This window comes from Scomber japonicus, chromosome 3 (genome assembly GCF_027409825.1).
Source record: "Scomber japonicus isolate fScoJap1 chromosome 3, fScoJap1.pri, whole genome shotgun sequence".
Lineage (NCBI taxonomy): Eukaryota > Metazoa > Chordata > Actinopteri > Scombriformes > Scombridae > Scomber > Scomber japonicus.
This window is the reverse complement of record NC_070580.1, coordinates 10,128,828-10,145,221: the sequence shown is the minus strand read 5'-3', so window position 1 is coordinate 10,145,221 and position 16,394 is coordinate 10,128,828. Positions and strand designations below refer to the sequence as shown.

At 40.9% G+C, this 16,394-nt stretch overlaps 1 protein-coding gene across 1 annotated transcript in view; it reads left to right on the top strand.

Annotated features, from left to right (window-relative positions):
• The first annotated feature begins 10,743 nt into the window (after window positions 1-10,743).
• lrig1 (leucine-rich repeats and immunoglobulin-like domains 1) overlaps window positions 10,744-16,394 on the top strand; it is a 36,978-nt gene continuing 31,327 nt past the window's right edge. Inside the window, exon 1 of the mRNA XM_053315764.1 lies at window positions 10,744-11,730. Within this exon, the coding sequence (XP_053171739.1) occupies window positions 11,423-11,730 (308 nt within the window). The 5' untranslated portion in view covers window positions 10,744-11,422. The remainder of the gene's footprint in view (window positions 11,731-16,394) is intronic.

The window sequence follows — 16,394 nt, the reverse complement described above, 5'->3', positions numbered from 1 at the left end:
GGAAAGCATGCTAATCCATGCACGCCCTCATACCTTGTTGTATGTCTGTGTGAGTGCGTGTATTATTTTTCCCTTGTAAAGGTCTTAATGTGAGTTCAGTTCACCGTGTTTGATTTCTTGAACTCCAGCATTCTTCCACCCCCAGCTCCAAATACTAAAGTGGAGGTGCATGCTAAAATGTTATGAGTATCCATCTAGAACTTTTCCAGCTGGATGCAAAAACCCTGACAGTTTTTGGCTCTGTTTTCGCTCCACTTTATCTCCACTGCTTGCTCCTTTATGGGGGAGAAAACATTAGCAGAGGGAAATCTCACTTTCTCTTTCGCTCACTCCCTCAGCCTCTCTCCAATGCCCGCGCCTTAACTTTGACTGTGTTTCAGGGAAGAAGAAGAGGGGCTTCAAAGCTCACTTCTGTGGTGAGAGGTCTCCTGTGCTGTAAAGGAACTGGATGTACATCAGAAGCGGGGGAACATCTGCTAGGTAGTTTAAACAGCACCTTTCAAAATCTGGCTGAAACTCTGGAAAGCTCAAACAGCCTTTTGTTATTGTCTGCCTTTATTCCAATAAACAGATGCAGATAAATGGAGCGTACTTTCAATACACTATAAATCATTCTATATCGCACCCATTTCACTAGTCAATACTTGGAAGATCCAGTCTGTAAAATCCAGTCTGTCATCAATTTGTCATCCAACCTTTTAGGTTACTTTTTAAATGATTCTTAGACATTGTTTTGGACTGTGTAAATACAACATTTTAACCACTTGACAACCTGACTAAATTCTGGATATTTAAGAGATGAATAGAAGCTCAGTTTATTTATGTTCCTCATTTGAAAGAAAGTTTAAAAGACTCTTTCTCTCAGGCAGGTAATGCACTTTGTCAAGAGATTAGGAACAAAGCTATACAGTATGAATTAAAGTCCTCAGGCTGAGGTAGCCACTGTTGGGGACTAAAACATCTGTGAGGCTTTTATTATAATGTCTTTAGGGTTCTGCATGAAGTGACCTTAGAAGAGCTTCTATTGATGACTTAATAGAAAGAAATGAAAACTTTGTCGCTGCTCTCACATCTTTAATAACCTGAACGTAAAAGCTACATGTGATGAATTTTCTTAATTTCTACTACTTAATTTCTACTCTGTGCAACTCCTGCAAAGAATTTTAAATACTTTTAAACACATCCTGCTTTCTCCACCACCCGATGAAGAAGGCAAGTGCACACACATTCACGCGCACACATGCACACAGCCCTCAGCGCTGCTCTGTGGGTCTTAAGTGTGCATAACATGGCAGCCATTATCCTATTAGCAGCAGCAGAGGCCTGGGGGCAGGCAACAGGGGGAGGGGAGGGGTGGGTCGCGGTGGGGAGAAGGAGCGAAGAAAGGAGTGAAGAAACTGGCATCAAATAAGGGAGGTACAGTCAACGGAAGGAGGGGAGGCAGCAACCCAGGCAGCAGATATTGAGGAGGGAGGGAGGCAACAGATATTGATGAGGGAGGAAGAGAGGAAGGAATGAGAAGAGCACAAGGGAGGAAAACAAGCTTACATAGGCTCAGCAGCTGTGGCTACAGCCCTATAACAATAACATTAGGATTGTGGAAAGTTGAAGAACCAACAGGGTAAGAAAAGAGACAGAGATGGCATTTAAAAATGACTCCAAAAATAGCACCACCACTAGAATATAAAAGCACTGGGGGACCTGCTGCGTGTATATCATTACTACTGAACTAGGCATGCATTAAAAAGCTCTTTACAGCACTTATTTTGTCTTTGAGCTTCAGCAGAGGCCCTGCCAAGCTTGATTTGGCCAGCATCCGCAGATCCCAGCTCCTAAGTCAATCTTCCCTTTGAACTGCTCAAATAATGGATTCCTCCAACCGCTTCATTATAACATGCTAATTTCCATTATGATTGATTAAACCAAGCCACTCTTCTTCTCTGTCACAGACCAACCCAGAGAGCTCCGTGCACAGTGGGGGCATAACTATAGACTTATGCAAACTCTGTACCATCTCTTCCCAATTACTCCCCTCCACCCCCCACCCCCCCCGCCCCCTCTCTTTTCCCTTTTTCTACCTTACTATCCCTCCCTAACTTTCATTCCTCACTTTCTCTTTCCATATTCAGCTACCTTGTCCAGGCTCCTTTCACAAGGTCTCTATTGAAGCCAGGGAAAAAGGCTCAGCAGCAGCAGCTGGCCACTCTTTTCTCCAGAGCAGGTATAGAGGGGCTGGGAGCTCTCTGCATGAGCGAGCCCCACTCCTCCAACTCCATTCAGCCCCGCTTTTGCCTCCGCTATTCAGCGAGGCCCTACTTTGTCAAGAGCAAGGGAACACAGAGAAAAAGGAGGGATCACCTCTTTTCTCTCTTTGTACTCCACATAGCTATACAAGTGCTCCCAAAGCCTCCGCTAATGAGTTGGCCTCCGCGGAGAGAGAAGCAGGTTTGTGAAAGAAAAAAGGTTTGATTAATATGGGCCTATTCTCCTCACTGATGGAATGTCAGCCTTGTGTTCATTGGCCTACTGGGTGGTTTTGTGTTGTGTATGCGCCTTACTATATTCGGAGGAAGGAGCTTAGCAATTAAAGTTTTTTATCAAATGTACAAGTGCAAATGCAGTGAACCATGCTTTTATCCAATCGCTATAATTTAGGTGGTTCAGAGTGAAAAGTAGCAGTTTGGAAAAGTAGTCGTTTTTGAATAAACCTGTTCTTTGTACCTTTTTCCAGTGGCTGGTAAACACACACACACATACACACACACACACACACACACACACACACACACACACACACACACACACACACACACACACACACACACACAAATACGCACTCTGTGGCATCAGTTAACACACCATCTAATTGCCATTTCTCCACAGTTAATGATATACTTAAGATAATGTAATGATGCTGAATGAATTGCTCGTAAACATATACAACGCACACCAAGGGAGAGGCCATATGGTCCGCTATGCAGTAAATGGGTATCCAGTTACTTCAAATAAATTGAATTTTCCACCTCTGGCCTGTGGTGCCATTGAGTGTGTTTGAAGACCTAATTGAATTTAGACTGGCGGACCATTCTGATTTAGCTGGCTAATTAAACCACTCAGTGGATGTCAAACACTGGTCTTATGTGTAACCAACCATGAAATGTGACAGGTCAAAGGTAGGTCTGGTGATTTTATATTTCATGGGTTTTACATAAAATAATTTTAGGAGTTCCATGTGAAACACTAGCACAGGAAATTGGTTTTCTAATGTGAGATTAAAACATGTATGCTTTAGGCCACTGGGTTCAACCATTCTAATGTCGATAATTATATTCAATACAACAAAAGCTGTGTTAAACTCCTTCTTAACAGATTGAGGAGAGAACAAGAGTGAGATAAAGACAAAAGAAAGAGAGAATAAGATCCCCTCTTGGTCCAAATGCATTCACACTAAAAACACAGAAACAAAGAGCGCTGGCGGACAAAAAGCTGTTTGGCTGCTGCAGACGTACAACACAGAAGTCACCTTTCAAAGGGTGAAATAAGCACATTCCTTTCCTTGCATAGAACAAAAACTGTTCCAGGCCATCGCTTCTTTTATGAAATATTCTATTGACAAGGCTTATTAAAACAACCATAGCCAAATACACAAGAGAGTCACCCTTCTCCACCCTGCCTGTCAAAGAAGCTGTAAACCAACAAGCCACAGCTTCAACTTTGTGTTCGCAAGGGTGAGGATGTGAGCAATGTAGACACAAGTAAACACCTGTTGAAAAGAGGTGGAAACTAACCACCATTTTGGCCTCACTTTCAACAATGCATACCTTCATTGCAGCTGACACCGTGGCTTGAAGTGTTAGCATAACAGACAGGGCGAACACCTCTAACCACGCCTTCCTCGTGATGGAACAGGTTAGGGAGGTGGTATGGTTTGTCTCTCATCGCTTGCCGTTGGGCCGTCGAGCTGCGAGCCTTACCCACTGACAGGAACTTGGCACTGGGCAGTCTGATTCACTCTCCTCATTAGACAAACACTGATGAAAGTGTAAATGTTAGCACACACTTTCAATACAGATGAAAAAAATAATAGAGAGAGAAGACAAGCCAGAGCCGTGTTGTTTGGACACCTGCAGATCATGTGATTGTGTTGAATACTAACAACCATACCACAGTTGAGCCTTCTTTATTCCGTTGTTTTTTTTTATTTTCACCTCCTCTATTAACAATTGAGTTCATGACCTAGGTAAAATATCTGTTCTTTATGAGCTGGTGGCTAGTATCTTCCATCATCTTCATTCTAATTACGGATGAAATGATCAAGGAATTTCATCAGTTATTAGACATTTATCATTTATGTCACAACACAATGTGCATGTTTTATACAATCACAGCATTATAAATCTACTGAGGTGGCTCATAACTGCAACAAATCTAAGCACAATTGGTATTTATATGTTAAATTGCTCAAAACATCCACACTACATTGGAAGACAAAGAATAGATTAGACTAACCATGTTGGACAAAGTCTAGCGCTTAAAGGTGCAATAAATGACGTTCTGAGGAAATAAGCAAAGCACTAACAAAATCTTGATCCATATTTCATCAGCACTGCCTAGTTTGACAGTTTGATCTGAGTTTCAGTTCAGGGACTGCTTTTTCCCCCCTCAACTTTTTTGAGTAAACAATGCACACGTTTGTTTTAGTCTGAGATGAAGTCTAGTGGCTGAATGTCATGTATTGCAATTTTAAAAACAAAGTCTGAACGATTTTCTTGTATCAACGAAAAATAAAAGGTTGTATAGACTTCAAAAGCAAATAGTTGTTACTGAGTAAACATAAAATGTGTTACAAAGATCTCCATGTGCAACAGATACTAAGCAGAGGGTGGAGCTGACTCTATGCTAGCTAGTTGCTTAGTTAGCACAGTGCAAATTTACAGTCTGAAGTTAACCATTGAAACAAAATGTACTTATCGTAGAAAAGTGAACATCCAATTCCTTAGAGGGTCTTTTAGTACAATAGTACAACAAAAAGATTTCTGTGTGTGACCAAAACATAATAATTAACATTCCTGAGCTGAGAACACGGTGATATAACGATGGCTACAGCTACACCTGTACTCTGTGAATCTGACAAATACTTTTATACAATTGGACTTCTTTTTATCGCCAGTGGAGTCGCCCCCTAAAGGCCACTAGAAGAAATGCAGGCTTAAGGCATTTCACTTTTCAGACCCGGAACTATCTGCTTAGTCCTACACACCCAGGTGAGAAATACTGTTGTGCTAACTTCATCAGTCTGGGTATTATTTCCCCATTTTACTTCCACCAGTAAATGATTTTATAACAAAAGACTGGGGGGATAACACTTAGTAAGTTTGTGATTTTTGTTTAAATGTTGTTGAAAGTACTGTTTATTCCCCAGCATTAGTTCTGTACTGCCAACTGTGCTCTCCACTGTCTGAACCACAGCTCCCTGGCCAGCAGTGAATGAGGAGCCTTAAGCAGGTAGTTTGCCATTCGCATTAGCCTTTGGACAGCTGGCTAAACTGGACAGCCACCAGACAATAACTTATTTCATGCTGAATGACTCAGTGACGTGTACCGACTGCGTACTTGTTCAGGGGAGTTGATGGTCAGCCAATGTACCACCATCTCATTTAAGAGAGAAAAACTGATGACGCAACTGAACTAAACTAAAACCTCAGTACCTTTCTGACTGTTTGCACTGTCAGTTCATATTTTAAAAGACTGAATTTATTAAGACAACTTTCTAATTCTGATCAAACCCTATGCCTCAAGAAAATAATTTGTTCACCTCAAAGCCAAAAACAGAGAGGTAAGTCAAAGCCTTTAGTTAAGTGTGTTAAACAAGGGAATTTATATATGTAAATTTAGCCCCTTGACCACTATCATTCTGACTTTTGTCCGATTATATTTTCTCTTTCTCTACATCTGTCTTCCTTTGCTCTTTCCCACTCTTCACTCATGTTCTCTGCCTTACAGGCCACGCATCACGCCACTTAGCAGGAAGCCCGGGGCATCGACAGAAATGCCCAAACTGTTTCTGCTTTCTATTAGCAAGGCATCTCCACGCTCCTGCAACACCAGTTAGCCATCCAGTCCCAGTATGATGAGTTGGCTTGGTTTCACGCTTCTCCATTTTATAGTTGATGAATAGCTGCAGCAGATGGTTTGTTATCTTTGAAGATTCCAGAAAGACGAGCGTGATGAATCGCTCCAGGCCTTACACATCCACCACCCCCTCACCCCCCCCCCCCCACCCCCATCTCACCATCACCACCACCGCTGCCACATCACGTTTACCCCTCAGGCACCAAAAAAAAAGACTAAATAAATAATATGTATTTGACTCATCAAGCACGCCTAAGAAGCTACTGCTTTCACTTTTCTCACACTAGCCCCCAAAATCTTTACAATGTTTGCAGAGACATTCCAGCTGTGGAAACACCAATATGGTTGGTGTTAAAAACATTCCTTATAGAAAAAAAGACATGTGGTCATCTGGTGCGGTCATTATCCTCTTTACAATGGACTCTCATCGTGACAGACTCACGTACTCTCTTCTCATCAGTCACAACTTCTCACAGCAGCACACAGGAGAATGGGCTTGAGGTGAGTATGAGGAACAGACCGGTTATGGTAGCAAAAGCTGTTAATGCTTTCCTTACAATGTGAATTCTTTCTAGGGCTTTCTTTGTAGGGCAGATTATAAATCAATCTCTACCCGGGTAGTAATATCAGCTCAGGATGGTGCCATGTGAAGTGTCTGAGCCCTTAAGGAAAGAAACCAGTGTCTGTGAAGCGGGTGCACACTTGTGCTGCTGAGTGCTATAAATCCATGAAAAATACAGTATATACCATGAGCTCAGAGACAGAGATAAAATTGTACACTCAGTGAAGTAAAATACAGAAGAATTCATTTAGTTAAAACATGCTTTTCACTGCAATTATATTGTAATGAGCTATTACTGTTAAAAGTAAAGCACTAATGTAAAAAAGAAAATCCATTATATCTTACATAACTAAGACATGTCAGATAACTTACAATACAAATGTTGCCTATCAGGAGGAAGAGATATTGAGTTTTAAAACAAAACATATAAACCATATTATTAAAAAGTCAAGTGATTGCATTGATTTTATTCATCAAGTTCACAAAATCACATTTTGCTAGTAGACACTGGTTTATTTTAAAGGATGGGTTCACAGTTTCCAATTCTTAAAACAATAGTCAGGTGCCCAAATGAACATTGAAATAGATGTTTCTTGCCATAATCTTTCCTCCTGTTCATACTGACCATTCAAAGATCCCTTTATAATGCACTTGCAATGTAAGTTATTGAGGCCAAAATCCACAAGTCTCCACCTGTGTAAAAATGTATTCAAATGTTTATCTGAAGCTAATATGAAACTTCAGTCATCCAACATAGTCAAATCAAATAGATATCTTTCAATGTTGTACTCTTTTTGGTGCCAACGTTCCACTTTTTGTTATTATTATTCCACCACAGCTCAACAGGGAAACACTATTGGATGAAACACAAACAGGAAATGTATGCTAAAAAGACTGTAAATGACTGTTGCTTTAAAACAGACTTGAAAAACTGCAAACCTATCTTTAAACACTATCTTTAAACACTTCTTGTTTTTACCTGAGCTGGGTGTACTGGTCAAAATGTTTAACCTAGTAGCCTGTTACATTAGTGAAGTTATTTGTGTGCAAAGTCACTAAGAGCAGGTCACCCACCAAATAAATCACATTAAAAGACGTGTCAACAGTCCTCTCAAAATAGACCCCCAAAGTACCTGGTCCACATATCCTATCTGCTGAAGAAACATCAAAATACAGAGTTGAGCATACTTTGCTGTGACTGTAGATTGTAGACATCCTGTCACTTGTAAACTGTACTGGACACAAAGGGCCCAAAGTAAAAGGCCTGAAGTGAAAATGAACTGACAGTTCAGTCTGATTATCAGGCTGTAGGAATCTAATTCTATGCAAATGAAACTTGGATTCTTAGTATGTGTATTACATGATGAATATTAATTTGGTAGATGGTAGATGTTAACTCTATAAATGCTGAAACATTCCAAAATGATAAATAATATAAAATACAGCATGATGCTACACGTTGTAGAAAAATGTGCTTGTCAGCTCAACTGTGGCTTAAGTTAACACTGATATGAAACAGATCATACCAAAACTTGATATCAAAGCAAGCATGAATTGATTATCTCAATCAGAGTACATCAATCAAATCCTTCTCTATGACAAGTTGCTCTAATACTCTGTTTTTAAGATCATTAATTGTCCAACTACTATATGTTTTAATGATTTATGATTTATATACATTTGACAAACTATGATGTTGTTTTTTTCCCTTTAAATTTGATTATATATTTTCCATGACAGACAAAAATAAAAAACAGTATGACAAAAAAAGGGGATAACTGTTGCACAGACAAGTAGAAGGAGAGAGGGGGAGGCGTACAGTGTTAAATGATTGCATGCACGTGTTTCTATTGAACACATAATGCATGCACATGATCTAACATCAACACATGCTTTTCTACAAAACATAAACACTGACCTTGTTATATTACAAAGAGAAGAAGGAAATATGTTGTGAGTCCAGGAATAACCTTATACTGTCCCATAAGCAATTCCTTTCATTATCAAGATATAACAGCGATCATGCGGCTTCTTTCGAGCTTATAATGTTCAGAAAGTCCTCCAACCATTTATTTAAGTTAAAACAATTGGCTGTTAATGTTTTTGAATGTCTAGAACCATAAATCGAGTATTCTTATCTCTCCAGACAAGTCGAAACTCCAAAAGGTAATAGGATTTCAGAAACGACTTGTCCTCTATTACTCAGTTTTTCATCACCAATGAAGTCATGTTTTAACAGAGTCTCATTTCTCAGATATTTTCCTTGCTTCTGAGAGTTGGAGGCCTCACCTGTGGGCTACTGTGCTCACTCACACACACGGTGCAATGTGAAACCTTGGTCTATTCATTGGAAAAGGAACGAGGAACTGTGCCACTAAACTGCCTGCAGTGCTGCAGGTGTGAATATCTGTGTCCCTGCAACCGTGATTAATAGCAATGAAATCTGGGACTCCTCCCAACACGAAGCAATCACAATAGCTCTGACAAAGTCAATCAATACGCTCTGTCAGTGCCAGGAAAACAATGTGATGAGAAAAAAGTGTTCTTGGGGCGATGACGCTGACAGGACGGCTGATTTATCACAGATGTGCATTTTTGAGACAACGGGTGAACACGACTTCAACATTTGGGAAGAATTTTGTGCTATCATGTGGCCATTATAGGGCATGCTCAAATAGTGAAAAGATCAGTCTGGATGTGCTAAACACACAGACACACAAATGCATGCACACACACGCGTTCTTAGCAAATGATCGTGTACACAGATGCTCGGACACCTGTGCAAAAGCATCAACTTATGCACACTCACAGACAAAAAGTATTCAGAGCCTTTATTTAAGTAAGAGATGCCACAATGTTAAATACTCCAGTACAAGTAATAGTCCTGCATTCTATACTTAGCCTAAGAAAAATACAGAAGTACTCATGTGTTTAAAAGTAAAGGTTATCTTATACTAGTGGATTGTTGTCAGTATTACTTTTGGCTTATATTAGGTTACCTTGGAAGCAGCATTTAAATGGTCAGTATGGTGCCAATTTTAACTTTATATATTGCTAGTTAGTTTAATTAATAGTGTATTAACTGTTGCAGTCAAATGAATGAAGTGGAATTTTAAAAAATCTGTGTATATTTGTCTCTGAAATTTAGTGCAGTTGAAATTTAAACTACTGTACTATAAAATAGTAATACTCAGGTAAAGTTCATATATCTAAAATTATACATAAGATCAATGTACTTATATTTCTATCACTGCTCATAGTTGCACAAAGACTCAAACAATGCCAAGTACAATTAAACGCACATTACTCAACAGGATTGACATCTATAGCTGGATCTTATTGCCAGACCCCAGTAGACACACACACACACAACACTGGTATACTCATACTTCATTTTTTGCTCAAGGGAACTAAAGGAGAATATTATGTGGCAAACAGAACAGTTTGGGGGCACTTCAACTTTAATTAGATGTAATGAATACTTGCAATAACTGATGGTGGAGGGCGTCACACCTATTAACACAAGCTATTGATGACATTATTGATAGAAATCTTAGAACTAAATCCCTTGTGTGATTTTTTTCCCTTTACCCCCCCCTCCTAACTTTCTACTTGTACATCTGAATCTTGGTTTTACAAACACTTCAAATTAAATTGTTATAGTGCTCAAACCAATTATGTTATTACGGCTTGTTATAATGCGATTACAGACCTTGATCTTGGTGATTGTCTCTTTAAGAAGAAGTGAGAGTGTGAGGAGGTGGTGCGGTTTCACACCCCGGGGTGGGAAACACAGGCGGGGCCAGCGACCGCTGAGTGACAGCCGCTCAAAGGTTCTCCAACTCCGCGACGTACGGAGAACCCGTAACGACCAATCAGGTTACAACTTGACCCGCCAGTCAAATCACAACAGCCAATCACGGAAAGCTGTGGGCGGACCCTGGAATCGCTGTTGTGCATCCAACGTGGGACTACGCCGATCACAGAGGAAAAAAAAGGAAAAGTAACTCAAGAAAGGAAAAAACTCATGGTGGTGGTACACGGTCGGAAGGAGGGGGGAGTCTATTTTGCTATTAATCGGATCGTCGAGATTTTGTGACCACAGACTGCACCTGATAAACTGTTGGTTGAGCTTTTGAGGAGAAGTGTGTATCTCAAAGTTGGATTTATGCAGCTAACAGCGGCGAAGCGCTGGGGAGATTGGGACGATATGCAGCGCTCGGCTTGAGAGACCAACGCTGGAGGTTTTTTCTGGCACTGCGGCTCAAAAACTTATTCGTTCAACTTCAACTTTGTGGTGGACATTTAATACCTCTCAGAAGTCACTGTTTTGCTAAGTTTTAAACAGTTTTGCTGCTGTTTTCGTCTACCAACGCTTACTGTGAGAGTTATTCGGACGCACTGTGTCCTTTAACATTTTTTTTTTCTTGTTGCATGTTTTCAAACATGTCATGAAAAGTAGTGGTCCTTTCGAGAAAGTAGTGTTTAACCTTTTATGGACACACTCCTGCAACATAATTTTACACCCAGGGCGACGTGTAAATGTACTTACTTTGACTTAACGCTGGTTAATCTGTGAAGCACCTTTGATTTTAGCCCGCGTTGGACACCAGAGGAGAAAGTTGGACTGCGAACTTGTGTCCTAAATGACTGTTACTGGGATGGAAAACGTTTCACTACACCCCAGCTGTTCGCGTTAACCCCTCTGCATCACAAGAAGACAAATTAATGTGCTATAAAAGGCATTCAAATCTTTCCGAAGCTCCATTAATATTCCAGTTTGGGGGTACGAGGAGAGAGCTCAGCGGCCGCGCTATTAAAACTGGATACAAAATGGCGGCGTCCCCGGGACGATTTGGATATGTTTCTCGTTGTGTTTTTTATTTAATTTTGTCGCTCGAACTGTATATCAGTTATGGATTGAGTTCAGATGTACCTTGTGCCCAGAACTGTACCTGCAGCGGAGATTCAGTGGACTGTAGTAACCTGGAGCTGACAGCTACGCCTGTGGACCTTCCAGTCCGGACTGTTTCCTTGTAAGTAAAGCGCTTAGTTGCTGTAGCCTATTTATTGAGCATCCCAAAACGGGAAAACAATGTGTGTAAAGAAAAGTAAAGTGTATAATAGCATAGAGACGTTAAAGGTTTTGTCAAATACATATATATTATACACACACACACACACATATATACACACACACACACTATTGCCACCACACTAGGCAGTGGACCTCGGTTGACACGGTTTTCTCTCAAGGAATCCCATCTGAGAAGATTTTAATGGATTTGCTTTGAGTTGCATAATTGTCTATGAACTATAGTAGGAAGATTGAGGCTAAATGTATGATTAGTAATGCTTATTCCCTCTCAATAACAAAGACAGAGAGTGAGAGAAAGTTATGAGTAAAGAATCTTAATGCTCCTCATTATGCGGGGGACCCCTTGTAACCTTTTTAAAGTCCTCCGGAGGTCCCTGCACCCCACTCTGGAAACCAGCGGAACAACTCACCAGCAGCACTGTAGTGTTTAGACACTTCTTACCATGTTGTGACTTGATTAGGATTGTTTATGCAGGTCATAAATGAAGTAGTCATCTTATCTTTTACAGCAGAGCGACTCAGCTAAACTTGTTTTAATCAGTTGAGCTTTAATCCTGATTAATATTCTGGGATTTATTGTGTATTCTCTGATGTTGTTGAATCAGGGATTATGATCTAATGATAACTGCAAGAAGAGGCACGTAGAACTTTTATAGAAGGGCACTGTGCTAGTGGATTTCAATTAGTAGCTGGTGACATGCTTTGCTCCAGGGCTCATCCAGTTATTGTGAATGATAGAAATTAACCTTTTGAACTGTCTGCCAGGTAGACAACAATTCATAGCTTTAAATTGCCACATCAAACTTTTCCCCTCTGTTTTTCTGTATCTAGTGCAGTGTCTTTAATTTGAATTTCCTTTCATTTAAAATCTATTTACTCATATTCTAAGAAATAATTAAAAGAACAGACTGTTATTTGATGAAAACAGACCTGAACATGTCACAACAAATAAATGACTGCTTTATACAGGGAGATTTGTGGCAGGTATTATGCTGAAACTTGCTGCTATAATGCTCGCACACCGCCCATAGCTTACAAATTGGATTTCTTGTAAATTAAACAAGATAAGAATGACAACAGTTGAACCCCTGTCTGCCAGTTCATTTAGGAAATGAGCCAATTTGAGGCATTTTTTGGAACATCCTCCAGTGTTTATGGAACCTCAGCATTTATCAAGCTGAATGACACAATTTATTTACAGACAACACAACTCTCTGTCCTTCTAATCAACATTTTGGCTCTCGCCGAATTGTGTCCAGTAGCAATTGTGAATCCTCGGTGACAATTAGGCGTCTTGTCACAGGATTTTCAGCATCTGTGTGTGTGTGTGTGTGTGTGTGTATGTGTGTGTGTGTGTGTGTGTGTGTGTTGCTGGAAACATGGGGTTAAAGACCAAAGACTCTTCTGGCTCCCAGGTTCCTGTGTTAGGCAGTTTGTCTTCCCCTGGGAAGTGAGGAATGCAACTTTTAAAAAGTCCTCTAAAAACATGAATAACAGCACTTGTGCCTGTGCAGCCTCGTTGCCCTGAAGCACCATTTAGCTAGGTTCAAGTGCAGTTGCTGTTTATCATGCATGTATGCAGACACACACTACTCTTCCTGTCCTCCTGGACAATACTCAACTACTGTGAGACAAGTGTCCCATCTGATACAGCTGCCCTAAACCTTTTGGTGTGTATACCAGCAGGGTACAGAGTGAGCTGTGTCTCCCTCCAAGTCTACTTATATTATCTTGGCTAAACCTTATCGGTCAAGATTTAAGGACCCGCAATCTTGTTGTTTTCAAAGGGAATGGCTTTATGGCTTTGAATTATCGTTTAAAACACCTAGGTTGCATATTTCCACACTACTTTGAGATAGTCACACAATGTTGGCAGGTAACTCAAAGGGAACCAGCTCTAGTCCTCTGGGGTTTGTAAATGAGCCAGATTAGTGAATGATTACTGTAAACCCAAAGAGACAAGTATGAACAATTTCACTTGTGGCCTAATGTGATCCCATTATAAGGTACCTTCCAGCAAGTCCTGTCCACTTGACTGGATGAAATGGCTTTTTGTGTTGTGAGTTGAAAGTTGTTATTTTAATATTCGAATGCTGCATGTGCACAAGAATGTGCATGTGCTGACTGTGGGTGTATGTGTTAGTCATTTGTATTGTTGCAAAATACCAGTTGTTATAATGAGGGTTGTAGAGTTTTATCCTGTCAACAGAGCCGACAGAGTGTCTATTTACACAATGTCCTGGTTGTAGTGTGTTTGTCCATCTCTACATTTAGGTGAAATCAGTGTGGAATCAACAGTCTGTGTTATGTTTACCTCAGGCAGCCAGCAGCAGGAGGAGGAGGAGGAGGGAGGACAGTATTGGTAGGTGTCAATAAACACAAGTCACTGAGGCCAGTTTGCCCTTTTGTCACTCCTACATAATGCAGATGGAAATCTAAACAACATGAAACACCTGTAGGATTTTGACTGTTACACATAAATGTCTAAAGCACATGAAGACTTTAAAAGGTCCCCTATGATCTGCTTTGTTGTCTGTAACTTTAAGTTGGTTTCAAGCAGAGAGGATAACTCCAGCTGCAGATACGTTTTCCACCCTTTTGTGTGGGTGAAGAGCAACCGCGCTGTCATATAAATGTTGTAATTATCTTTACACAGGCTCGTAAACTCAACTGGCTTTACAGTAGTAGCTCAGGACCTGCGGAGGAAAAAAAGGCTTAAATGGAGAAATCCTACTGTCACCTGTATGTAGGAGAGATGGAGAGCTGGTGGGAAATGATACAGGAGGCAGTGTGATCACATTTGGCATGAAAATATAAAATGTAGATTCTTTTATAATTTGAACTAACCACAAGCAGGTTCAGTCAGGTTACTTTCACATTTACTCAGCAATAAAAGTACTCCGACTGAAGCTTTTGGTATTGTATAAAATGTATTGCTAGCTCTTAATTGTGCGTAAGTAGCTTCTGACGTCCCACAAATGATATTTTTCCTCCTCATCTTTTCCGACATCAAATTTTCAAGAACTGTATAGAAACATGCTGAACCCACAGCTTTATTTTCTTTCACAGGACGTGATGATTCATGTGGCGCAAAGTGGGTGTAGGAAGTTCCATAATGACCTTTCACCCTCCCACTCTTGCTTACGACTGTTTTTTTAAAGTAATTTTTAGTGATTCAGTCAATCTGATATCATCTGATGATTCCAGGCCCAGTGGAGACGGGCGGTTGTGGTTGTATGCGTTGCCTGCAGCTCATCCATCAGTGGCACAGTCCCGAGTCCTCTGATGAACAAACACAGCTACAGCTCTAGATGAAGGAAGGAAAAAAAAAGCACTAATGCTTACCAGTTGTCCAAATAATCACCCTTTAGGACCCTGATTTTAATGGTCCTCTGTGAGAAAGTGGCCTTGATGAGCATTCAAACATGTTGGCACATCCCGGCAGAGCAAACTGAGCTAATGAGGAGAGATGGCCATGGGGGAAAAGATGTGTGATTGAGCCCCTTTAAAGAAGAAAAACAAGAATTGACTACAGTGCATGTCGCTGTGACTGCACCGTTTTGATCACTCGGAGTTAAGAAGGGCTTGATATAGCTTCTTTTAAAGCCTGTCTAGTCATGAAGTCCCAGATTTGTATTCGAAACACTTTCTTTTCTGTTCTACATCCGTGTCTGTGACATTTAACAAACTGCCCACCAGTCTCTGATGTTTATCCTCTGTTTTCTGATTGATGAATAGCCTAATAACAGTCAAATCAAGTTTGCTCTCACACAGTCACATATTCCCTCTCAGGAGTGGTGCCTTATCTTATTTTGCAGCCACAGTAATGTGTATAAAAGGCACTTTTGCCCACAGTGCCACCGGCGTAATGGGATTTTACAAGTAAATAAAAGCATAAGCATTGCTAATTTTGGCTGCGATCGCTGTGGTCGGATAGACATAAAGCAGATGCGCTGTGTCTGTTTGCCAGCTTCTGTCCGTCGTTTCTCATGCAAGATTGTAAATTTTGATGTGTTTTTTTTTCATTGTTAGGGGTTATAGAAAGATTTTATGGTGTTTGTCTTTTAATTATTTTTTTTTCAGTGTTGAATTGCTGCATCACCAACTTAGAGAAACTCTGACCTAAAGCAAGAAGAGGTCTAAACCCCGAATGATCCGCTTTGTGAACCTGCATTTCCTGTAGTGGTTTCCTAACAGTCCATAATGCTCAGTGTGCGCACACCAAAACCTACTGTTGCTCCTCGAGCCTGACCGCCTTAGCCTTCAACCTCACAGCCTCGCAGCCTTATTGGTAAACACCACCCCCGATAGTTGGTTTTGGCTTCTGCCCTCAGGAAATGGGTTTGTGTCGGTGGTTTCCTGACAGGGGCCGGGGAGCTCAGCCGGCTGCTTTCAGACTTTGGTCGGGCAGAGGGTGGGGTTGCAGATCACCTGGCCCGGGGGGGAATAAGAGGGGAGGGCTGGGGGGATAGGGGGGGGCATTTTCCGCCCACTGCATGGAAGTGTTTTGTCAATGTCACGGTCTGCTGCCACTGCTTGCTGCCTTCAAGCTGGTTCCACTAGTTGGTGAAAGTCCTGTCAGTGGTCAGAAACCTCAACCAC